Source organism: Astyanax mexicanus, chromosome 8 (assembly GCF_023375975.1).
Source record: "Astyanax mexicanus isolate ESR-SI-001 chromosome 8, AstMex3_surface, whole genome shotgun sequence".
NCBI lineage: Eukaryota > Metazoa > Chordata > Actinopteri > Characiformes > Acestrorhamphidae > Astyanax > Astyanax mexicanus.
In genome coordinates, this window is record NC_064415.1 from 48,916,932 (window position 1) to 48,938,130 (window position 21,199).

At 43.0% G+C, this 21,199-nt stretch overlaps 8 protein-coding genes across 15 annotated transcripts in view; 4 read left to right on the forward strand and 4 right to left on the reverse strand.

Annotated features, from left to right (window-relative positions):
* Positions 1-10,469, reverse strand: part of LOC103026187 (gastrula zinc finger protein XlCGF7.1) — a 239,822-nt gene extending 229,353 nt beyond the window's left edge. For both annotated transcript variants that reach the window (XM_049482409.1, XM_049482411.1), the window contains exon 1: positions 10,409-10,469. The gene's annotated coding sequence lies outside the window, so the exon portion shown is untranslated. The remainder of the gene's footprint in view (positions 1-10,408) is intronic.
* LOC103047357 (gastrula zinc finger protein XlCGF26.1) overlaps positions 1-21,199 on the forward strand; it is a 311,263-nt gene that overhangs the window by 189,128 nt on the left and 100,936 nt on the right. The window lies entirely within an intron of this gene.
* The window catches only part of LOC111194226 (zinc finger protein 239-like), a 457,259-nt gene that overhangs the window by 183,476 nt on the left and 252,584 nt on the right, over positions 1-21,199 (reverse strand). For 2 of the 7 annotated variants that reach the window (XM_049482363.1, XM_049482362.1), the window contains exon 1: positions 15,346-15,506. The exons of the other annotated variants lie outside the window; for them this stretch is intronic. The gene's annotated coding sequence lies outside the window, so the exon portion shown is untranslated. Of the gene's footprint in view, positions 1-15,345; positions 15,507-21,199 lie in introns of those variants that run through there. 7 annotated transcript variants of the gene reach the window in all.
* LOC103022836 (zinc finger protein 501) overlaps positions 1-21,199 on the reverse strand; it is a 122,498-nt gene that overhangs the window by 78,574 nt on the left and 22,725 nt on the right. The window lies entirely within an intron of this gene.
* The window catches only part of LOC111196297 (gastrula zinc finger protein XlCGF7.1), a 147,382-nt gene that overhangs the window by 56,905 nt on the left and 69,278 nt on the right, over positions 1-21,199 (forward strand). The window lies entirely within an intron of this gene.
* LOC125803867 (gastrula zinc finger protein XlCGF7.1-like) overlaps positions 1-21,199 on the forward strand; it is a 156,312-nt gene that overhangs the window by 56,870 nt on the left and 78,243 nt on the right. The gene's annotated exons all lie outside the window — the stretch shown is intronic.
* LOC107197279 (gastrula zinc finger protein XlCGF42.1-like) overlaps positions 1-21,199 on the forward strand; it is a 200,913-nt gene that overhangs the window by 56,869 nt on the left and 122,845 nt on the right. The gene's annotated exons all lie outside the window — the stretch shown is intronic.
* The window catches only part of LOC125803860 (zinc finger protein 239-like), a 217,288-nt gene continuing 214,962 nt past the window's right edge, over positions 18,874-21,199 (reverse strand). Inside the window, exon 2 of the mRNA XM_049482399.1 lies at positions 18,874-20,950. Coding sequence (XP_049338356.1) covers positions 19,802-20,896 — 1,095 coding nt within the window. The 5' untranslated portion in view covers positions 20,897-20,950 and the 3' untranslated portion in view covers positions 18,874-19,801. The remainder of the gene's footprint in view (positions 20,951-21,199) is intronic.

Sequence of the window (21,199 nt, forward strand, 5' to 3'; positions counted from 1 at the left end):
TAAGATTTTTAATCCACCTCACTGTGATCTATAGTCAGTGTTCTCAAGTCACACTGACACACGCATTTCAGCGAGTTCACACGCTCTCACCTGCGCGCACCCACCCCTCCGTTAGATACAGATACAAAACCTGCGCGCCCAACCCCCGCCCCCCCCTCCCCCATTGGACAGATAAAAAACAGTGATCAAACTCCCGCCGACACTCAAAACTTGAGAGCCCTGTCTATATTTCTATAAATCCGTTTTCAGTTTCTCCTCCGTGGTTGAAAGGCAGCTGTCTCTCACACAGCAGAACTGAGGGCGGGGCTGCGCTCATGCAGCGGCCCTACTATTTAAATGAATAGGATGCGCTGTGTTGGTGCCGCGCCATTTGCGTAGCGCGCTGCGCTATTTGCGTAGCGCGCGCGGGAGGGATCGTCGATCCTCTTTTTGACTTCGATACTCGAGACCATGACCTCATTTCGATTCGATTTCGATAAAATATCGAGATCGTGACACCCCTAGTGTAAATCATTCTAAATACAGATTTTTAAATGTTTTGTTTGCAGTGTAGATTCACTGTATTTCATTTCAGAATTCCATTACATTTTTACGTTCATCTGCCATAGTAGGCAAAAGAGTTGGGAATGAAAATCTGCGGCTACACTGGCCTTTTGGGGATATGACTGGTGACCACTGCCCTTTGTGAATTCAAATAACATAAAGTGCATCCATTGATGACACATGAATAATTATAGTTAAATAAAAATAGACTGCATACTCACCCATATCATTTAATACACGGGATGCCCTTTTTAAGGTCACTATGCCATTATATACAGTCATATGTAGCAGTGTAAGGGTGGCAGTGTAAGGGTGGCAAGGGTGTGCAGCCATGTCTGTATCAGAGAAACATCAGAGAAACTGATGTTTACAAAAAACTCATGCGCATGTAGAGTAAATGCAACTGATTCAGAGAATAACAAACTAAATTTATTATTTTTATATGGATGCATTGCACGAAAAGTGATTCTGTTGTTTGATTTTAGAGAGACATTTTCTTTGGTCGCTTGCTTGTTAGCTAGCATGCTAGTGCAGGCAAAGTGGCAAGAATGGCAACTTTTAATTTTATATTTTAAAAATGTTTCAGTTATTTGCACATGAAAATTAACAGAAAGAATTATAAATACACAATCCATATTTGAATCCCAACTAATAAATTCATTCAGTGATAAAATGCACTATAGTAAAAGGTGGCCTTCCCACTTTAGGATCACAAGCTTGGTACATTTGGTCAAAAGCCAGACAGCAGTCCATAGTACTGATCTCTGTTCCTCCTAACATTGGAGTTCTGAAAAATGCACTCTGTTCCCAGTGCTGTTTATGGGGTTGTGTGATCGGTTTATTTTGTAGCATAACCGGTTCAACTTATTGTTTCTTCCCTTTGTAAGTTTTGTAATGGTTTGTTGAAGGTTTGTTGTGGACAGCAGAGGAGACAGGAAACTCAAAAACACTCAATTGCTTTGGTATAAAAACAATCAACTTCAGCTTCAGTGTAGGGCTAAAGTAAAAAAGTCTGTCAGTAGGATTTGAAAGTCTGTCAGTAGGATTTGAATTTGGTGTTTAAAAGCTCAACAGGTTAAGAAGATAAGGTTCAGTGGGCTAACAAATTAGAGCGTATCCTAGGACCTCAATCTACAAATGACACTCAAAATCAAATCTCACTTTGCTAACTCAGAAGCCGAACACTAGCTAACACAGGCTCCAGTCACTTCCAAGGCCACAGGTGTCAGTTCTATTTTAACAAATTGGAAGCGACTGGAAATGAAAGCAACTCTCTCTGTCAACATAAAATGACAGTTCGCTAAGTGCGGACCACGCCTACAGTAGAGAAAGAAGAAGGAAAAAGGGGAGGGAACTCAGGGAAATTTGGGCTGGAGTTCTGAACTGCGTGCTTGAAGAAGCGTGCACTTATATATCCCCAAAATTGGAGCTTATGTGGAAGCTAGTTTGGAATGAGTCCGTCTCAAATCGTCTGGTTGGGAACGGATGTATAGGTTATAAGCTTGGGGAATCCGAAGTATGCCAGGAGAAATAGTGCTTGGAGCGTGGAGGATGTAGTCGGAGAGTAGAAGCCTGATCGGAGGTTTAAATGCAACGTTGCAGGATTTCTGGAGTGATAGGAGCTCGATGATGTGAGATTGGAGTTTCTGAATTTTTGGATTCCTTCCAGGAGCAGGGAAAGTTGTGGGTGATTGGAGGAAGGGTGAGGTATGCCAGTAATGAGTTTAGTGAAGAAATTCATGGCGGCCAGATGGACTCTGAGTGATGAGGAACGGGCGGAATGTTGAGTGTGAATAAAAGTGAGGAAAGCGGTCATTACGGATAGATGATGAGAAGGGAAAGAGATGTTATTTGTGAAGGTGACTCTTTTGTACGTTTTCCTGCTTGAGCAGTAAGTGGAGAGAGTCTGTGGGGAGACGGCTGAAAGGATGGTTTGTTGAGCTTGGAAGATTGGTTCGTTCACATGGGGTTAAGTGTAGTGTAGTTGTGAAAATGGATGTACCGACACTGGGTTGCATTTGCATGCGGAGCCAAGGATCTGAATTTCTGTAATTGAAAACGAGAAAGAGAATCAGCAAAAAAATTGGATGGACCTGGGATGTGAACAGCTTTAATGATTAATTGATGCTTAATAGAGTGCAAAGTGAGATGATGGATAAAAGGCATGATTTCTAGCGATTTTGAGCAACTTTTGATGATGCGGACCGCGGCGAGATTGTCAGAGTGGAGTAGAATAGATTTTTCCGACCATTCATGTCCCCAAAAGAGGGCAGCGACGACGACCGGAATATTTCCAGAGAGCGCGGAAGAATCGCACGGGTGCGCGGCGGAGCAGACCAAGGTCTCCGGCCAGGCAGAGGCGACTAGAGAGGAAGGAGCGGCATCTGTGAAAAGCCGAACATCAAAAGAGCTGGAAGCTGCGTCGGCGTAGAAGAAGGAAATCCTGTCCAGTTGCAGAGGAGGTACAGCCAGAAACAGGATAGATGACTAAGAAGTTACCAAGGAGGTGGAACACGAATGGGAGCCTGTGTTGAGCAAAATCTAGCAGAGCGCCTCAGCGAAGGAGTCGAAGCTTGGGGTTACTTTTGCACCCGAAAGCAAGGTGAACTGAAAAGCGGACTCTGAAAAGGCGCCAGGAGTCTGGATGGAGAAGGAGGATCTTGAAAGCCGAAAACACGTTAGCCTTTGACAGCCAGGCCCATCGCAGGATGGGAAGCTTCGTCCCGCAAACACACGGCAATGAAGTTCCAGATCCGGGGCGCCCCGGAATGTAGTAGGGTTCCAGTGTTGGAGATGAGCCGCAGCGTGAGCTGAGAGGGGGCGGCGCTGTAGATAAGGAGAATGAAGGTCAGGGGGCTCCAGCAAGGAGCTGAGCGGGTGCTGCAGACCGGTGAGGAATGGCGAGAAGGAGGCGGGGAGAGAACTGACAGAGTAAAGGAAGGAGAATGGCCGGAAGGGATGGGTTGGAGAATAGTGTTGCCAACTGCACAGTAAGGAAATTAGCTATTGGCCGCAATTTGTGATTAAAAAACGCCTTAAATGTTAGAAATGTTACAAATGAACTTTAACAAATTAACTACTGCTGTTGCTTTTATAAATCATTTTAACGTAAATTACATAATCAATTTATTTATTTTTTTTTTTGTTTTTTTGCTCGGTCAGCGGCAGCTTTAGGTATGCGCAGTTCGTTGCAGCGTGTTTGAGGAGCGGTGTGGGTGTGCTCTGACTGAGACTGCACCGTGAGTGTTGTGGGCAGGGCTCGCGGCAGCACCTGCTGCTCCCTGAGGACAGAAACTGAAGAGCATGCGTGTTCGTTTAGAGTTGTCAAAAGTCTCAATAACAAACAAAAACTAAGTTGTTAAGTTGGCAACACTGTTGGAGAACAGCAGGAGGAACGCAGAAGTGGAGAAGGAGGACGACTGAGGGAGGGGGTTTGGACGACTGAGGGAGGCGGTTGGACGACAGAGGGAAGGGGGGGTTGGACGAGAGAGGGAGGGGATTGGACGATTGAGGGAAGGGGGGGTTGGACGAGAGAGGGAGGGGATTGGATGATCGAGGGAAGGGGGGGGTTGGACGAGAGAAAATGGCCTGGACTGGCAACGAAGAAGGAGAGGACGAGGTAGACGAGAAGGGGAGGGGCCCGGAGGAGGACGCGCTGAGGCTGAAACGGGTGCCGTGCCTGAGGCGCGAGAGCAGCCGCGGCGGTGAGTTGAGCGGGTGACGTCATCGGGTCGTGATGCCAGTGCGGCTCCTGCGCGCTGTTCACCTCTCAAAAAGGAGAGGGTGGGGTTGGATGAAGGAGGGAAGGGGGAGAGGAGAGAGACGAGGGACGAGAGATGAGGCACTGAGGCTGAAGAAGGGGAAGTTGGTGCGCGAGAGCTGCCGCGCAGGAGCGCGAGAGCTGCCGCGGCAGCGAGTTGAGCGGGTGACGTCATCGGGTCGCGACGCCGGTGCGGCGGTACCCGGAGAGGTACAGCGAAAAAGTTCCGCCTTTGGAGCAGAACGGGTGAAAGGGACGCCGCGGCCCTTCAAAACCCGCTGCAGCTTAACAACAGTCCAATCGGACATGCGAGGAGGCTGGGACTTACTAGAAGAGAGGGGCCCAGGGCCGGCGAGGCCGGCCGAGGAAGACGGGCGTCCGGAGCGGCGAGCCCGCGCAGGAGGAGTAGGGGAAGGGGGAGAAGAGCGGCGGGAGTGCCGAGATCCGGGGGTGCACTGGTGAATACGACCGACCCGGGAGGAAGAATAAGCAGTAGCTGGAGTAGAACCAGGAGTAGCCGGAATGGAGATTACGGACTGCAGACGATGAGCCCGGCGAGGTGGAGCAGGAGTGGAGACAGGCTGGCTAGGAGGGAAGAGGTCCTCGTCGGAGGCGGTGAGTTAAAGGTCCATGACGGAGAAAAAGCTAATGCTAGCAGGCGGGTGCGGCAGATTCGACTGATGCGAACTTTCGTCACGAGAGGTAGTTAGTTAGGGGAGGTATTTATAGGACGGTTGATTGATACGGGGTGGAGTTAGAACGTAGAGTTGGGGCGTGGTCCTTCTCCCAAACTTTTGTTATTACATAACATCATTTATAGTGTTTATTTTATTCCTAATTCAGTGCTAGGAATTCAAGTGCTTTTACATTTCAAAATCTGTTAAGGCTGGGAACTTGTTTTCTTTGCATTATTTGAGTTCTGAAAGCTCTGCATCTTTTTTGTTATTTCACTAATTTCTAATTTTGTGCAAATAAATGCTCTAAATGACAATATTTTTTTATTTGGAATTTGGGAGAAATGTTGTCCATAGTTTACAGCAGGGATGGGCAACTGGCGGCCCGGGGGCCGCACACGGCCCTCGTCATCACTCAGTGCGGCCCGCGAATAGATCAAAAATAATTTCATCATTTCATAATTAAAAAAAAAAACAACAACAAAAAAAAAAAACTTAATTCTACTTTTGACCGCTAGAGGGCGCTGCCAAACAACCACGAAAATTGACATTGACATCCAGTCCATTGTGAGCCAGCAGGCCAAACCACAGCTCTCTCATTTGCTTCAATAAATGTTGGGCCTCTGTGGTCTAGTTTTCTGGTATTATTGAATGAGCTATTTGCAAAAATGTTTTTAAATCTTTTTTGTTCTTTGTTATAAATGAGTTCAAATGCCTTTTGCACTTTTATAAGCAAATGTTTTGTCCTTGTTGCTTATGAAGGACTTATTATAATGAACTTATTTTACACAGAGGAACTACTGTATTTGCAATCAGTTTTTTAAGCAAACTTTTTGTTCTTTGATATGAAGGACTTCCTTTTTGCACTTTTTTTAAGCAAACGGTTTGTCTTTTGCCGTATTAAAATGCAATAATATGCAGAAAATAGTTGTTGATAAATGTTGGTGCTGTAAACATACAGATATAAATTCATATAAAATTTGTTCTTATTGAAAATCACTTGTAGCGTTTTTCATATTCAATTATTTGAAGTGCGAGGTCATGTGGCCCTCCAATGGTCATGCTGAAAAAAATGTGGCCCTCTCCATCATGGAAGTTGCCCATCCCTGGTTTACAGAATAAAACAACAATGTTCATTTAACAATGTTCAGCCTGGATATAATATATAAAATGTTGGACCACTTCTCAGCAGAGTTCCCATAGTTAATAAAGTTAACTTACACACTCACATTTAACCCCTTAAAAAAAAAAAAAACACTGACAGTCTCCTATATGAAAAACCCACCAGCAGAGAGTTTGCATGTCTTTTCATGCTCTCACGCATCTGCCCAGCAGCACTTCAAGATGGGTTGTATATTTACTACACAAATTATATTTAGCCAAATTATATTTAGTAGCTGCACTGCTACTAATGTTCCATTCACAAATAGCAGTGTTAGTGAAATAATAAAAAGAGGGAAGTTTATCACAGCAGTCCATTTTTCTTTCCTACCGAACTCTCATTCCATCTGTCTGTCTCTCTCTCTCTCTCTCTCTCACTAGTGATTAATGTTAAACAATGCATGTAAACTTAAAGGTGAACTGTCTTATAGGCACAACACTAAGTTACAATGGGAAATGGCAAAATTCTTGGGATACAGTTTCTGTCCCATGACATTTGGCATATCCGTGCATATATATGTATAGTGACCTATATCTCGTTATATTTAACATATTAATCATAAACTTGTACTTACATCAATCATTGCACCATGCTACTATTTGTACTTATGAAAGACGCTGTGTTTTGTCGTTGTGTATTTATACTGAGCAATGACCAAGTTAAAACTCACTTTCTACCTATTATATAAGCCAGACCATCAAACCTAAATGAAAACATACCCTATGCTGGTCGAGAACAATGATTATGTTCTTGTCTAGATATCCAGCTTCTTTTTAACAACATTGGCCATCAAACATCAACTTGGATCCTCTAAATTTAGCTACTGGTTAAAAAAATTATTCCATGATTTCAGTAAAATTGGAGCTCTACTTCAGTATGTGGCTTGTAAGGATATATTCAGTGTATGGGCCATAAACTGGACTTAACATTTAGAACACAAAACTATATTTTGGTTTATAAATATGCTTTAGAAACTGCTTAAAGCAACAGTTTCCCTTTATACACATTACCAACTGATCTGGGTTGGTAATGTGTCACTACCCATTTCCAAATCTGCTCTTAATGTAATACATTTTTGTGTTTCTTGAATGATTGCAAATACTTGAAACTTGATGCAAAGTCTGAGCAGTGATATGGTTTCTCTCCAGTGTGAATGCGCTGGTGTCGCTGAAGATGACACTGTTTTCTAAAACTCTTCCCACAGTCTGAACAGTGATACGGTTTCTCTACAGTGTGAATGCGCTGGTGTTGCTGAAGACTATTCTGTTTATTGAAACTCTGCCCACATACTGAGCAGTAATACGGTTTCTCTCCAGTGTGAATGCGCTGGTGTTGGTGGAGATTACTTGGTTGAGGAAAATTGTTCCCAGTCTAGGCAGTGATATGGTTTCTCTCCAGTGTGAATGTGTTGGTGTATTTTAAGATGACTGTTGAGAAAAACTCTTCCCACAGTCTGAACATAGATAGGGTTTCTCTCCAGTGTGAATGCGCTGGTGTTGCTGGAGACTACTCTGTTGATTAAAATTCACCCCACAGTCTGAGCAGTGATATGGTTTGTCTTCAGTGTGAATGCGCTGGTGTCGCTGGAAACTACTCTGTTGATTAAAATTCATCCCACAGTCTGAGCAGTGAAATATTTTCTCTCTAGTGTGAATGCCTTGATGTTGCTGGAGATTACTCTGATTAGCAAAGCTCTTCCCACACTCTGAGCAGTAATAGGGTTTTTCTCCAGTGTGAATGCGCTGGTGTTCTTTGAGACCACTTCTCTGAGTAAAACTCTTCCCACAGTCTGAACGGTGATATGTTTTTTCTCCAGTGTGAATACGCTGGTGTTCTTGGAGAATACTCTTTTGAGTAAAGCTCTTCCCACAGTCTAAGCAGTGATACGGTTTCTCTCCATTGTGAATGCGCTGGTGTATTTTTAGACGACTCTGCCGAGTAAAACTCTTCCCACAGTCTGAGCAGTGATATGGTTTCTCTCCAGTGTGAATGAACTGGTGTGTTTTAAAATGAATCTGATTACTAAAACTCTTTCCACAGTTTAAACAGTGATATGGTTTCTTTCCAGTGTGAACACGCTGGTGTCGCTGGAAATGATTTTCCTGAGTAAAACTTTGTCCACAGTCTGAGCAGTGGTGAGTTTTCTTCTTGTCTGTACTTTTCTTTGTTTGCCTGTGAGGTATAGGAGAGGGCATACTGGAGATTTGTGTGGATGCCATGTTATCCTTTTCATTTATCAGTCTTTACAAAATCTTCAGATTTCATCCAGGTCCGAAACCTGACACTTGGAGCAGGAGAAGACTTGGATCAGGACAGCAATCAGTTCTGGAAGAAACACAGAAAAAAGAAAACATTAGCTTAGTTCAAAATTTGGGAAAATATGATTTAGGGGAGAGAAATGGAAAATATTTTATTTGATATTCAGACTTTTAATTTAGTAATGTTAAAATTAACCAATCAGCGTCTCACTTGCCATTCCCTCTGAGCATGGTGCAGTTGTTCTGCACTTCTTAGCAGAGGAAACTCACAGTGTGAAGGTGCGCAAGCAGGTTATTTACGGTAACAGCAACGTTATCTCATTTAGTTTTCAGTTTACAATTGAAGTAAAAGTTGGGTATGTGCACTGCATCACATCTATGTGTGTGTTTGTGTAATAAATGGGGGTGTATGTGCACTGAGCGAATGGCATACCAACATAGCTACGATAGGTATGGATATCTGATGATTGACTGTTGTCAGGTTTCAAACTGGTCAGTAGTGCACCTGTGTTTTCTGTCGCCAAGATATCAACATACCAGAAACTGACCTGAACCTGAAGTTTCCAGACCACCACACCACAATACATTCAGCTGCTAAGTTACTTTAAAAGGGATTGATGAGGACTTACAACACACAACACCAATCTTACCCAAACCATCAATTCTACCTTGAATGGTCATTGGAGCTATGAACCCCAAAGGCTTGTACAAGCCAATCACAATCAACCAAATAAGCCTTAATCTGCAAAGCAGAAGTAAAGACCTACTAATTATATATATATTTATTTATATATTTATTTATTTATTATTTATTTATTTTTATGGAGAAATAATTCAACAGAACATATACCACCGCTTAGGAACAAATAAAATACAATTAAATAAAATAAATATCATAAGGCTTTTACTTTTATTTGATTGGCAAATATTTAATTACATTGTAGAAATTTAATATTTCTCTGCAATGCACGGCACTTCTTCCACTTTCACAATTAACACAACGAAAAAGATAACCGTTTATGTGTGACTGGTTAGGCAGGATTGAGCTTAAGAAAAATGTATCACTAGTCAACATCCTATTAAAAGGGATCAGCTGTTCCATTTCCCCAAGGACTGCTCCGTCTCTCCATTCCTCCATCAGGAGGAAAAAAGGGGGAGACAAGAGCGGCATCCATAAACTTTTGGAGGAGGAATGGAGAGAAGAAGCAGTAATTGGAAATGGGACAGACGATTTCTTTAAATAGGATGTTGACTACTGATAAACTGAGCCAATCACAACGCTCATTTTCAGCTTATTTTTTATTTTATTTCATTTTAGTTTATTTATCTATTTTTTATTTGTTCATAATAATTGATGATATATGTTCTAAAGTGTTCTACATGTTTTAAAGTTGTATTATTGCTACACATACACAATTTTAAAGATAAATTAATTATTAAGTAATTAATTTATTTAAAAAGTGTGTACAGGCGCTTTGTGGGCGTGGCCACAGGAAAGTCGCTCCAAAATCTGTTAAAACATTTTCTGGTTAGGATACTGTGGTGTATCCTCCGTTGGAAGTGGTTTATTTTGTCTCCTGGTATTCAGACAGATGGCAAGATTAAAGTAATTAAATAAGTTTCTGGGTCACGGAGGAGGTAATCAGGATTTCTGGACGCAATTTCTGGCGTGTAGAAACACGTGACCATAAAGATGATATCTCTACAGTTAGCATGAAGGAGTTTATAAACAATAGCAGCACAATTTAACACTTTAACCCACCAGAAAAGATAATTATTTCCCCAATAAATCACCACTCAGGGTTTGTAAGTAGCCCCTAAATCTCCTGTCCATCTTAAATAAAGCAGAATGAAAGTGTTGATCAGAGATAACTAGGAGAAGATGATCCTCCAGCTCTTGGATGAAGCTGCTTGTGTGTGATGTTAAATGCTGCTCCTTCTGAATGTGTTTCTGTGTGTCTAAGAGTAAATGTAGAGCAGTGTGAAGGTGAAGAGTGGAACATCTCCATACCTGCAGCAGGTGAGCTGATGGTGTTCCTCCAGCAGAGCAGTCTGAGTACAGAGGTGTGGAGTGTGGTGTAACTGAGATATTTAGAGAGAGAGAGAGTTACAGGTCACGGGGTGATGACGTGTATGAGAGGGGAGGAGTAGGAGAATAACAGAGGAAGGACATGCTATGCTAATAAAGTTAGGACATGCTAAAGATACAGTTGGACTCACGCGTATGTGTTATTTAAAAGACACGACATGGTGTCAGAAGTCCTGTAGTTAGCGTGGAGAGCCGCAGCCCACAGTGAAGTTTGTCACACCCGCGGAGGAGAGGAGGACAAGATGAGCCACGGAGGAGAAGCGAGCGGTGGGGACCAGCAGCCGGCTGCGGCGCCGGTACAGAGAGTCGCTGCGGGGGCAGGGCCATGCGCTACGTTTAATATCCAGCCGCCGGAGTCCTTCGACTTTTCAAAGCCTCAAGAGTGGGACAAATGGATCCGAAGATTTGAAAGATTTCGCCTGGCAAGTAACCTGAATGCAAGCTCAGAAGAGAATCAAGTAAACACACTGATATACTGTATGGGGGACGAGGCGGATGATATTTTACGTGGGTTAACTCTGACTGATGAAGAAAGGAGCACTTACAAAGAGGTACGTGAAGGCTTCCAGCGTTTTTTCGTGGTCAAGAAAAACGTAATTTACGAGCGTGCTAAATTCAACATGCGCAAACAAAGAGAAGGCGAGTCTGTAGACTCGTTTGTCACTGCTTTATATGCGTTAGCTGAACACTGCAACTATGGAGTGCTGCATGATGAACTAATCAGAGACAGACTCGTAGTTGGATTGCTGGACAAAGGGCTGTCCGAACGCATGCAGCTGGATGCAGAACTTACTTTAGAAAAAGCTGTAAGGATGGCACGTCAGAGTGAGGAGGTGAAAAAGCAGCAAGCTTCTTTACGGGGTGACGTCAGAGCACAGGCAATTGATGTTAAATCTGTGGACAGAGTCAGAACACTCAAAAATAGCAGGCATGCTATAAACAAATCTCAGCATGCTAACAAGACACACAGTGCCCAAGGCAGTAAACGGAAATCTTTGCAAGCACAGTGTCATAAATGTGGCAGTTCTCCATCACACTCAACGCGTGAATGTCCTGCAAATGAAGCAAAGTGTCATGCATGTGGTAAAAAAGGACACTATAGTCGTGTGTGCAGGGCATCAAAAGCGGTGCATGAAGTGAAAGGACAGGAGGAGGATGCTGTCTTTCTTGGCTGCGTCACCACGGAGGGTGATCCATGGATGGTCAACATTAAAGTCCATAACAACAATGTGACATTTAAGATTGACACTGGTGCTGATGTCACAGTTTTGCCACAAGCTGTATTTCAGAAACTACACAGGGAAAATCCACCTATACTCCACAAAGCAACAAAGCCACTGCTGGGACCGGGGCGAAGTCCGCTGGATGTTGTGGGCGTCGCCAGGCTGCTGCTGCGGAGAGGAGAGAGAGAAGCGATGGAGGATACATATGTCGTCCGTCATCTGCACACTGCCTTGCTGGGAAGATCTGTGAGCTGTAGGCTGGGTCTTGTTGCACGACTAGACAGTGTCACAGTAGAGACATTAAAGCAAGCCTACCCAAAACTATGCAGAGGACTGGGGGAACTACGTCAGCCATATGCCATAAAGTTGAAACCAGGAGCTCAACCATTCTCACTGAAAACACCAAGGAGGATCCCATTGCCTCGGGGTGATATGCAGAGTTGAAGAGCCGACAGACTGGTGCGCTGGCATCGTGGTAGTGCCCAAGAAGACTGGTGCTGTGCGCATATGCGTTGACCTCACTAAACTGAACGAGTCAGTGTGCCGTGAGAAATTCATCCTGCCATCAGTGGAGGAAACACTGGGGATGCTGGCTGGAGCCAGAATTTTTAGTAAGCTGGACGCTAATATGGGGTTTTGGCAAATTCCCCTGACAAAAGATTCAGCGAAATTGACAACTTTTATTACTCCTTTCGGACGCTATTTTTTCAAAAGGTTACCGTTCGGGATAGCATCAGCACCCGAACACTTCCAGAACAGAATGGTAACCGAGGTCACAGAGGGACTAGAGGGAGTAGTTTGTCATATGGACGATGTCCTGGTATGGGGTCATACTCAGGAAGAGCATGATGCTCGCCTGCATGCCACTCTAGAGAAAATTCAGAAGGCGGGCATCACCTTAAACATTGAGAAATGCGACTTGTCAAAGTCAGAGGTGAGCTTTTTAGGTCACGTGGTCTCTGCCAAGGGCATCAGCCCAGACCCAAGCAAGACAGAGGCTGTCAAAAGGATGCAGGAGCCAACGACAGTGAGTGAGTTAAGATCCTTCCTCGGAATGGTAAACCAACTGGGCAAGTTTATCCCGCAGCTAGCGGAGAGAGACAAACCCCTGCGTGATCTCCTGTCGAAAAACAACTGCTGGGTGTGGGGCGTCGACCAAGCAAGAGCCTTTCAGGATCTGAAGGATGCGCTGACATCTCCACCTGTGCTAGCCATGTATGATGCAAACAGGGAATGCAAAGTCTCTGCAGATGCATCATCGTATGGGTTGGGAGGAGTGTTGCTCCAAAAGTGGGACGAGGAGTGGAGACCAATAGCCTACATGTCGCGATCTCTCACACCAACAGAGCAGAGATACGCGCAGATAGAGAAAGAGGCATTGGGACTGACCTGGGCGTGCGAAAGGTTTCGCAATTTTTTGATTGGGAAAACTTTTCCAGCTGGAGACGGATCACAAGCCTCTCCTGAGTCTCCTGGGGTCGCAACCTCTAGATGCTCTACCTCCTCGGATCCAACGCTTCAGAATGCGTCTGATGCGGTATTCCTACTCCATATCGCATGTGTCAGGAAAGTGTCTGTGGACAGCTGATACGCTGTCAAGAGCACCGGTTACGAGAGGTGAAACACCAGCTGACAAGGAGCTGTTTGAGGACACCAACATCTACGTGGACATGATAATGGAGAGCCTACCTGCGAGCACTGCTTATCTGGAGGAGTTGAGAGATCAGCTGCAGAGGGACAGTGTGTGCGCACGTGTTATGCAGTTGTGTGCAGAAGGCTGGCCAGCACATGGTATCAACGAACCTGCACTCAAACTATACTGGACTGAAAGAACCCTTCTCACAGTGCAGGATGGTCTCCTGCTGAAAGGCCAAAGACTGGTCATACCCGCAACAATGAGAAATGATGTTCTCAATAAGTTGCATGAAGGACATCAAGGCGTGGTCAAGTGCCGAGAGCGGGCACGACAGTCGGTATGGTGGCCAGGGCTAAGTCAGCAGCTGAATGAGTTGGTCCTTAACTGCAGAGCATGCTGTCAAGAGAGACAAAACCATAGAGAGCCACTGATACCAACACCATATCCAGGCCAACCATGGCAGAAGTGTGGAGCGGATTTGTTCACGCTAAAGAATAACACATATCTGCTAGTGGTGGATTATGCATCAAGATACGTGGAGATTGCTTTGCTGACCCCCACAAGGTCTAATAATGTGATTCTTCATCTGAAGTCAATTTTTGCACGTCACGGGATCTGTGAAACTCTAGTCACTGATAACGGGCCACAGTTCTCGGGAGCTGCTTTTGCTGAGTTTGCGGAGTCATATGGGTTCCGTCATGTGACTAGCAGCCCAAGATATCCCCAGGGAAATGCTGAAGCCGAACGTGCGGTACAGACAGTAAAAGGACTCTTGAAGAAAGCAGATGATCCTTATCTTGCTCTACTCGCGTATAGGGCTACCCCACTACAGAATGGGTAAAGTCCAGCTCAGCTTCTTATGGGACGAAGGCTTCGTACCACTGTGCCTATACTTCCTGCTCTGCTAGTTCCTGCTCTTCCAAACAGAGATGCCGTACTGCTGAAGGAAAGGGAGAGGAAGATGAAAGATGTGCAACGCTATAATCTGCGACACCGTACACAGAATCTTGACAGACTCGCTCCTGGACAGGATGTGTGGGTCACAGATCAAAGATCACCTGGAGCTGTCATTGGAGACCACTCCACACCCCGTTCATATCTGGTGGAGGGACCTCACGGGATCATCAGGCGAAACCGCCGTCATCTCATCGCCATGTAGTCTCCTGATGGAAATAGAGGTGATGGGGCAGCTGAGCACATCCTGAGAGGTGTTCCAGAACAACATTCAACAGAATGTCCTGCTGCAGCACCATCGCAACAGAATGTTCCAGAACCACCATCTACTCCTACACTCAGAACAAGGTCTGTGAGAGCTGTGGTGAAACCTGCTAGGTTAGACTTGTAACTGGGTTTCCCACGGACTTTGAAAAAAAAAGAAAGAGAAAAAAAAGTGGAAAAACAAGAAACAGAAAGACAAGAGAAAATGGGACTAAAAAAAAATAAATGCATCTAAGTGTGAAAAAAAAAGAAAAAAAATGTGTTTAAGCTGTGATTAAGCTATGTTTTTGTTTTTGAACTGTTTGGATGTAAATGCCTAAGTTTCAGGGTTTAGAGATAGGTAGACAGTTTTGTGTGTTAACTAAAAATGCATTGCTACAGTTTAAGCATTACTGCTATGTGTCTGGTGTAGATAGGAGCAGACCTTCCAGCTACAAGGGCAGAATAACCCCTTAAGGTTCTGCAGAATCAATCTGCAGAGTAGTAGTCTACCCATTGATTCAGAATTAAAAAAAAGGGAGATGTGGTGTAACTGAGATATTTAGAGAGAGAAAGAGTTACAGGTCACGGGGTGATGACGTGTATGAGAGGGGAGGAGTAGGAGAATAACAGAGGAAGGACATGCTATGCTAATAAAGTTAGGACATGCTAAAGATACAGTTGGACTCACGCGTATGTGTTATTTAAAAGACACACCATGGAGCTGCTGATCAGAGCTGGATCTACTGCTGCTCCACTTTACTGGAGACCGGGGGAAACTCTAACCACCCTTCCATATTCACCTACAGAGAATACAGTCTTCATTTTAAACCACAGCAAACATCTGTCCAAAGCGCTGAAATCTGATACACTTTGTCTGATCAAATACAACAAACAGCCCTGAATCCACGGTAACCTCCAACAGTCTGCTGCTGTGATTCTAAACTAAAAAAAAAAACAAGCTGCAGAACCCCGGAGCTCCGCTGAGGAGCCAATCACATCGCAGAACTCTAGTCCTGCCCCGAAGCCAATGACGTTACAGTCAGCAATTAGCTGTCAAAATAAAAGTCATTCAGCGCTGTAAGGATTACTTTGGTTCAGTGTTACTTTTAACTTAACAGTACACTTTCTGTCCATCAAATACTATTATAATTTTACTGAAGTCATTTTTAAACCAATATGATAATGTTATAATCAATCAATATTTATTTAAATGCATCAAATCAGTTTCTATATATTATATTTTTATATATTAAACTGACAAACATTGATATTTGTCTTATCTTGTACATTAGCTAGTTATTTATAACTTATGAATTAAAGCTAGGTTAGGTAGTTATAACTTGTAAACTAAAGCTAGGTTAGCTAGTTATAACTTATGAATTAAAGCTAGGTTAGCTAGTTATTTATAACTTATGAATTAAAGCTATGTTAACTAGTTATTTATAACTTATGAATTGAAGCTAGGTTAGCTAGTTATAACTTATGAATTAAAGCTATGTTAGCTAGTTATAACTTATAAACTAAAGCTAGGTTAGCTAATTATAACTTTCAAACTAAAGCTAGGTTAGCAAATTATAGGACTTCACTCCCTTAAAAACGTGGCAATGGCCCACTGTGTTCTGCCTTAGGTAAGACTAAGGGTTTTCACACCTGAAGTTGGTTTCTATAGTTCGAATCAGTTGATGAGTTTTGTTTACTTGGAGCGTTTTCTCCCTTAGTTTGGTCTGGTTTCACATGGCATAATCTTACTGTTTTCACACTTGCTCAGTAGAACCGCACTAAAGGTACAAACGGACCAAAGTTCGATTTAACTGGACCAAATAGTGCTAGTGTGAAAAAACGCCCTTAGTTTTCTGGGAAAACCAGAGTACCATCTAAATTTAAACTAAATTCAGAGTTGGTCAAGGTTCCACCGGCACTGTTTCTACCATAGCCTCCTACATCACTCATGTGGAACAAATAATCTGCATACAAAACAGTAAGTAGCACAATAAAGAATGTGCCCTTGTAATTGTGAAGCAGTAACCCAACATTTTCAGGTGCTCGGATGACATGCTTGCCATCAATGGAGCCTAGTCAGTTCGGGAAGTTCCACTGCTGCAGAAAACCAGAAGCATGGTCACTCCAGTCGTGTTTGGTTTGCACTGGCATAAAGTCATCCCCTGATATTTCCAAATTGCCTGACACACATTTCCACCAACTGTAGCCATAACGTGTTAGCTGAGGCTGATTGTGCCAAAAGAATTACCTGTTGGAAGGTACCTGCAAAGCAACAAAAGCACTGATAGTTTATATCTATTGTTTAATGTGCAGATAAGACTTTACATTGTAAGACTTTTAATATATTATGCTAATATTATCAACAATAAATATATTTATATAATAATCAATATAAATAATACTATTACTACTTGTACACATTAAAAAGGATTATGATTATAAATAAAATAATATATTCAAATATACATTTACCAGGAACTACAACATTCCCTGCTAAAAGTCCAGCTCAAGGCAATTGTGAAAGACCGCTAACACTTACTGTGGTCATTCACAGTTCAACATGATCCACTGTGTGCTTATACACCTTGCAGAAAATCAGCTAATAGACAAGTTTTCCAATCACCACACTGAGGAGGATTCCCAATTCATCTCTTTTAATGGTTTATAGGAAATTGGACAAAACTACAGTAAAACAAACATATGAACTTTAACACAATAATACAAATTACTATTAAACATGCTATTAACAATAAGCCCAATGCAAATCAATCATAAACAAGCCAACATTCATTTCACTACAGAGTTAACATAAATCTGGTTAATACAAAAAAAAAAACATACAAATAATACAAAAAAAGTTTAGTTATACTAATGATTCAAACAATTAAAAAAATCTAAGAAGGCAGCCGTATTATTAAATTTACTTCTCAAATTCTTTAACAGTATCAGATGAATCAACAGAGAAAAATGATTATAGCACTTCCTAAGGATTGAGGGATGGTCTACCTATTTGCTGACCATCCTGACGTGAACCTGACTGGGCTGAAGGTTATACTGACTGAAGGATTTAAGGGCGCGAACAATGTCTGTAATGTCATAGCCTCGGTCCTGGTGCCTCTTGGTTTACTCACACGTATGGTGGATTTCTTTACTTTCATGCAGGAATCATCCTACGACAAGTGTTTGTCCACCACTGAAGTGTTCACAAACACTTTTACCATGTTTATAAAGCCGTTGAGTGTTTAGCTCCCAGTTTGATCTCAGATGCTGCTTTAACATGCTGTCATGCTGGATGATTTGCCATGGTTATATATCATTTTACATATCAGTGCTACATATTGTAGCAGTTTTGTCCATGTATGTTACAGGAAAGCCAAAATGCTCCCATACGTGATTTACAGTGCATTCGCAAAGTATTCACAGCGCTTCACCTTTTCCACATTTTGTCATGTTACAGCCTTATTCCTAATTGTATTATATTAATCTCTTTCCTCAAAAATCTACACAAAACACCCCATTATGACCATGTGAAAAAAGTTTTCTAGAGAGTTCTAAAAATTCATCACAGCCTTCACCATGAAGCTCAAAATTGAGCTCAGGTGCATCCTGTTTTCACTGATCATCCCAGAGATGTTTCTACAGCTTCAATGGAGTCCACCTGTGGTTAATCCAGTTGATTAGACATGATTTGGAAAGGCACACACCTGCCTATATAAGGTCCCACAGTTGACTGCATGTCAGAGCGCAAACACCAAGCATGAAGTCAATGGAATTGTCTGTAGACCTCTGAGACAAAATTGTTTCGAGGCACAAATCTGGGGAAGGATACAGAAAACTTTCTGCTGCTTTAAAGGTCCCAATGAGCACAGTGGCCTCCATCATTTGTAAATGGAAGAAGTTTGGAACCACCAGGACTCTTCCTAGAGCTGGCCAGCCGTCTAAATTGAGCGATCGGGGGAGAAGGGCCTTGGTCAGGGAGGTGACCAAGAACCCGATGGTCACTCTGTCAGAGCTCATGCATTCCTCCGTAGAGAGAGGAGAACCTTGCAGAAGGACAACCATCTCTGCAGCAATCCACCAATCAGGCCTGTATGGCAGAGTGGCCAGGCCAAAGCCACTCCTTAGTAAAAGGCACAAGGCAGCCCGTCTGGAATTTGCCAAAACGCACCTGAAGGACTCTCAGACAATGAGAAACAAAATTCTCTGGTCTGATAAGACAAAGATTGAACTCTTTGGTGTGAGTGCCAGGCACTGCTCATCGTGGGGCCAATACCATCCCTACAGTCAAGCATGGTGGTGGCAGCATCATGCTATAGGGATGTTTTTTAGCAGACTAGTCAGGATAAAGAAAAAAGATGAATGCAGCAATGTACAGAGACATCCTAGATGAAAACCTGCTCCAGAGCGCTCTTGATCTCAGACTGGGGCGACAGTTCATTTTTCAGCAGGACAACGATTCGAAGCACGCAGCCAAGATCTCAAAGGAGTGGCTTCAGGACCACTCTGTGAATGTCCTGGAGTGGCCCAGCCAGAACCCAGACTTGAATCTGACTGAACATCTTTGGAGATATCTGAAAATGGCTGTGCACAGACGTCTCCCATCAAACGTGACGGAGCTTCAGAGGTACTGTAAAGAAGAATGGGCAAAACTGCCTAAAGAGAGGTGTGCCAAGCTGGTGGCATCATATTCAAAAAGACTTAGTATTAAGCAAAGGCTGTGGATACTTATGTAAATATGGTTTCTTTGTTTTTTTTTTTATTTGAATACATTTTCTTAACTCTCAAGAAAACTTTTGTCACATGGTCATTATGGGGTATTTTGTATAGAGTTTTGAGGAAAGAGATTAATTTAATACAATTTGGAATAAGGCTGTAACGTAACAAAATGTGGAAAAAGTGGAGTGCTGTGAATACTTTCCGGGTGCACTGTAAAAGATGCAGGAGGCTTTTATTTCTTTTCTACTCTGGCAGACAGCACTGTCGCTGCCAACTGCTCTAAACCTGCTACATTCCCATGACATTCACATCTCCTTTTTTGCCTCCTGATCTACAAGTCATGTGTGTTTTCTGATCTGCAAGATGTGATCTGAACACATAACAAATTATCTGTGGCCTGTTAAGCTGGACTTAACACTAAAAACTTATAACTACAGTTTTTGTATGTATGTACATTAGAAACAGTTTAAAGCAGCTGTTTTCCCTCTATACCCAAGTTACTGATAGATCAATGTGGGATCTGGAATGCTTTTAGGTGTGTCACTGCCCATTTCCATGAGTGCTCTTAATGCACTTGTGTTTCTTCAATGATTGTGAATATCTGAAGCTCACTGCACACTCTGAGCAGTAATATGGTTTCTCCCCAGTGTGAATAAGCTGGTGTGTTCTGAAATTACTCCGATTAATAAAGCTCTTCCCACAGTCTGAACACTGATATGGTCTCTCTCCAGTGTGAAGGCGCTGGTGTTGCTTGAGATGACTCTGCTGTTTGAAATTCATCCCACAGTCTGAGCAGCAATATGGTTTCTCTCCAGTGTGAATGCGCTTGTGTCGCTGGAGACTACTTTGCTGATTAAAATTCATCCCACAGTCTGAGCAGTGATATGGTTTCTCTCCAGTGTGAATGCGCTGGTGTCGCTCGAGAGTAATCAACTGATTAAAATTCATCCCACATTGTGAACAGTAATACGGTTTCTCTCCAGTGTGAGTGCGCTGGTGTCGCTGGAAATTACTCTGTCGATGAAACTTCATCCCACATTCTGAGCAGTGAAATAGGTTTTTTTCAGTGTGAATGCGCTGGTGTTCCTGGAGACTACTCTTAATTTTAAAACTCTTCCCACAATCTAAACAGTGAAACGGTTTCGCCCCACTGCGAATGCAGTGGTGTGTTTTGAGATTGCTTGGTTGAGTAAAACTCTTCCCACAGTCTGAGCAGTGAAAAGATTTCTCTCCAGTGTGAATGAGCTGGTGTGTTGTGAGATTACTCTGTTGATTAAAACTCTTCCCACAGTCTGAGCAGCAATACGGTTTCTCTCCAGTGTGAATGCGCTGGTGTGTTAAAAAATTACTTTGGTCACTAAAACTCTTCCCACAGTCTGAGCAGTGATACGGTTTCTCTCCAGTGTGAATGCGCTGGTGTGTTATAAGATCTCTCTGGCGATTAAAACTCTTCCCACAGTCGGAACAGTGGTGAGTTTTCTTCTTGCCTGCAGTTTTTTGCATTCGCGTGTGAGGTGTAGGAGAGGGTGTTTGCTGAATATTGGAGATTTCTCTGGATGCCATGTTCTCCACTTCCTTTAGCACATTTATACCTTTGCGTAATTTTCTGATTGTATTTGTGATGCTAAACTTCATCCAGGTACGAAACTTGGGATCAGGAGAAGACTTGGAACAGGACAGTATTCAGCTCTGGAAGAAACACAGAAACAAAGTTTTTACTTTAATAAAGTTTTATAAAGCAAATTTGTAGTTTAAGTTACATTACAATAAGATCACTGAGGCCCTTTCAGAAGCAATCTAACTGTGTAACCTTATGGTTTATAAAACAAAGACATCTGAGACTCATCCACCCTTTATTACAAGGGGGTATCCAGAGGGTAAATAATGCTTCACCAGTGCAACCACCACAACTAAACCGAACACACACAAAACCCCTTT